Source organism: Oncorhynchus gorbuscha, linkage group LG06, assembly GCF_021184085.1.
Source record: "Oncorhynchus gorbuscha isolate QuinsamMale2020 ecotype Even-year linkage group LG06, OgorEven_v1.0, whole genome shotgun sequence".
In the NCBI taxonomy this organism is placed as follows: Eukaryota; Metazoa; Chordata; class Actinopteri; order Salmoniformes; family Salmonidae; genus Oncorhynchus; species Oncorhynchus gorbuscha.
The window spans coordinates 52,120,177-52,124,047 of record NC_060178.1 but is presented as its reverse complement, the minus strand read 5'-3'; the positions used below and the strand labels follow the sequence as shown (position 1 = coordinate 52,124,047).

General features: G+C 41.3%; 1 protein-coding gene across 3 annotated transcripts in view; it reads right to left on the bottom strand.

The window, feature by feature from the left end:
• Positions 1-364: 364 nt before the first annotated feature.
• Positions 365-3,871, bottom strand: part of LOC124038070 (trafficking protein particle complex subunit 8-like) — a 90,111-nt gene continuing 86,604 nt past the window's right edge. For all 3 annotated transcript variants that reach the window (XM_046353494.1, XM_046353495.1, XM_046353493.1), the window contains 3 exons: positions 2,436-2,578; positions 1,744-1,833; positions 365-1,549 (listed from right to left, as the gene is read on the bottom strand). In XM_046353494.1, coding sequence (XP_046209450.1) covers positions 1,312-1,549; positions 1,744-1,833; positions 2,436-2,578 — 471 coding nt within the window. In that variant the 3' untranslated portion in view covers positions 365-1,311. The remainder of the gene's footprint in view (positions 1,550-1,743; positions 1,834-2,435; positions 2,579-3,871) is intronic.

Genomic DNA, 3,871 nt, shown 5'->3' with positions numbered 1-3,871 from the left:
ATAGCGACAGAGGACAGCTTGACCAAGACGTCGCAGAGTTGGCATTGAGAGACGGAGCAGATCTAAGTCGCTCTGGATAAGAGCGTCTGCTAAATGACTTAAATGTAAATGTAAATCTACAGAGACTAATTAAGGATCGGACTATATTCACTGCATCAAAGAGAGAGTCATTAAGTATTTTTCCCCAAATGGCACGCTACTCCTTTTATAGTACACATTGGGATCTGGTCAAAAGTAGTGTAATATATATGGAACAGGGTGCCATTCGGAATGCAAAATAAAACTGGCCCTGAAAAGTATTACAAATCCCCACATCATCCACACATTTCACCATACAGAGACAGGTACTGTATCTCACAACCCATATCATTGGTTACGTTTTATTTCTATTTACAGTAAATTTGTTATAAATATAATACATCATTTTCATCTGAAAAGCAGTTGAGTAAATACATACATTTAAATAACAGCTTGATCACAAGGTGGAGGAGGGCCAATGAGGGAGAAGTACAGGGAACATGTTGATTTGATTGATTCATTAGTTTGTTTTGTAGAAAATGACATGTGTGCTCGTGGGGACTGACAGCACAGTAAATCCAGATGGACTACAGACAGGTGGGGCAGGCAGCATCAGGACCTGTCAGTCAAAGGATTCGTTCATCATAGTATTGTGGTCAACCTCTGGTTCATATTCTGAAGGGTTTGTGATGTGCCGACAGTCTGGTCCATGTGGGGCAGTTCTTTCTACTTCCTCATCCAGGTTAATCCAGGAAGTAAACAATGCAATCACTACTGTGATATCTCAACAACAACCTGTGATTCTTTTTTCAACAGTAAAAATAAAATAAAAATCTCTGTCGGCAGACAGATGCCACCGTTACCATAGGAGACAGGTCATTGTCTTTGTTCTGTGTCCTTCCCTTTCACGCGCCTCCACTGAGATGATAGACTCATATGCAGAGAGAGAAAATTGTTCCTTTCTCCCACATGTAAATCCATGGTGTTTTGCTTTGTTGCTGGGACATAAAATAGTTAAGTCAGACCATCAAAGTGGTTACAAGCTGAACTGATGCACAATTTAATTAGAACATTCTATTTTGTTTTTACATAATTGGAAAAATGTGTCAACTTTTTAGGGCGGGGAGTAGAGTGGGTGATTTGAAATTGGGTGGAAAGATGAGATGTGGAAGATATTTCTTGCTGGGTGCTTCTCTCAACCCTGTTGTTGCCAACCAATGGGGGACTCTGGAGCCTTGCTAGTGATGATTGACAGATGGTTAATTGGCTGTTGATGATGGGGTGGGACAATGTTCAGGTGCTGTTGATGATGATGATGAGTGCTGGCGTGGCCGTCTGCTGGCTGGTCTCACACATGGCTCCCTGGTCCGCCAGTTTGGCAAAGACCCGCGGCGTTCCCAGGTTATAGATGCCCGCATGCAGGAAGCAGGCTCGCAGCTGCACTCGCATCACTTCTTGTGCCCCCAACTGCATTTTGAATTGTGTCTGGCCCAGCCATGTAAACGAACCATGCACCTCGAGAGACTCAGGGCTGATGGAGGGAGGAGAGGGATGGGAGAAAAGTGAGAGAGAAAGAGGGATTTACGGCAGAGGGAGAAGAAAATAGAAAGCTCATTCAAACCAGGAGGATAAATAGAATGCAGTTTATCAGTTAAAAATTTGGTCAGGGACATGAGGAACAGATGGCAGATTTAACAGTACACAGTGAGTTTGTGTTATGTTTACCTTGTAGGTTTGTGGCGTAGGTCAATGATGACATCAACTTGAGCCAGGGAGCAGTTAGACAGAGTCAAAGTGACTGGAACCATACACAGACTACGGGGGAGGGGGAGGGAAGAGCCAAAAGAGACATAAATAAGTATATTTTTTACACATGAATCATGTTCTATGCGGTGAAAGGAGACCTTTCAGTCGCATAACAAAACGGAGCTGCAGTCAATGCTTGTACCATTACATAGCTGAAGTCAATGCTTGTACCATTACATAGCTGAAGTCAATGCTTGTCCCATTACATAGCTGAAGTCAATGCTTGTCCCATTACATAGCTGCAGTCAATGCTTGTACCATTACATAGCTGAAGTCAATGCTTGTACCATTACATAGCTGAAGTCAATGCTTGTACCATTACATAGCTGCAGTCAATGCTTATACCATTACATAGCTGAAGTCAATGCTTGTACCATTACATAGCTGAAGTCAATGCTTGTACCATTACATAGCTGCAGTCAATGCTTGTACCATTACATAGCTGAAGTCAATGCTTGTACCATTACATAGCTGAAGTCAATGCTTGTACCATTACGGAGCTGAAGACTGAGCACATGTCGCTGGCTACTTTAAATTCCTCTCAAGATGCAATTTTTTGGTTTGATAATTATATTGTTTAGCTAGCTGGTCATGTTACGTGTGTGTACTACCTCTTCTGATTGAAGGGGTGGCTGTAGCTCTCTGGGTACTGCAGGTTGGTCTTGATGAGGTGGGAGAGTTGTTCTATAGAGGGCCGTGTCATTGGAGGCGGCAGCTCCGGTTTAAACTTAAGCAGCACCATCTCCTGAGCCTCCTACAACAGGACAGAGGAACACAAATCAGGACGCAGGAAGAGTAAACACCATTACCTCAAACACACTGCCAATACAAAGTCTATTCGGAAAGTATTCAGACCCCTTTACTTTTTCCACATTTTGTTACGTTACAGCATTATTCTAAAATGGATTAAATTATTGTCCTCAATCTACAAACAAAACCCCATAGTGACAAAGCGAAAACAGGTTAGAAATGTGCGCAAATGTGTTAAAAACAAAAATACATTAATTACATAAGTATTTGGTTTGAAAAATACTTAAAATGACTTATAATAAGCAAGCCCTGAATGCTTATTGGCTGACAGCCGTGCTAAAACAAAATACTTATTTGTACTGCTCTAATTACGTTGATAAACGGTTTAAAATAGCAACAAGGCACCTCTGGGGTTTGTGACATGGGGAGCTAGCTTTCTTTGCAGTCTCTGTCCGATGAAAAGTCCAGAATAATTTAATGGAATTTTGGAGTTGAAAGGAGATAGTTCCTCAATGCGGAAAAAAGCGAAAGCTTTTTGTGGGTGTTGGAGTTATTGCTACCGGATGGGGTGGACAACAGTCCATTTCCGGACTATCTGTAGGTGAAAAGCTGTTCTCCCTTTAAAGCATTCAAATTGGGTGTTGGAGTTATTGCTACCGGATGGGGAGGACGACAGTCCATTTCCGGACTATCTGTAGGTGAAAAGCTGTTCTCCCTTTAAAGCATTCAAATTGGGTGTTGGAGTTATTGCTACCGGATGGGGTGACAACAGTCCATTTCCGGACTATCTGTAGGTGAAAAGCTGTTCTCCTTTTTCGAGCGATACGTTCATCCTAGGCTGCTTGTCATTTCATATTATTCATAATAATTCCTCTTTAGCTCTTGGAGTCCCAGAAAAAAAAGGTAGACTAGGCCTACAATAGCTTGTTGTACACTTATTTGGGTCATTTTATTTACTACTACAGCTTGCTCGCTGAATGTAAAATAGAGAAACCAAAATAACAAGAGCGTATTCATTACGCAGATTCTGTTGAAAAACGTTTTTTTTTGTTTAATGAAGCGGGACCTACCAAAATTTATCCAATAGAAACATTTTAGTCAGTCAGTGTGAGAGCAAGACTGTGTGATCAAAATACACCAAGAGTACACTAATGTACTTTTCTGGATGTTGTAAATGATTGAGAATAGACAGGAACGAAATGGTTGCATAATCAGGCAGAGGCTTTATGGTACTCCCTTATATAGCGCCAATTCTTGTGTATTTTATTCCTCGTGTTACTATTATAATTTTTTTCAA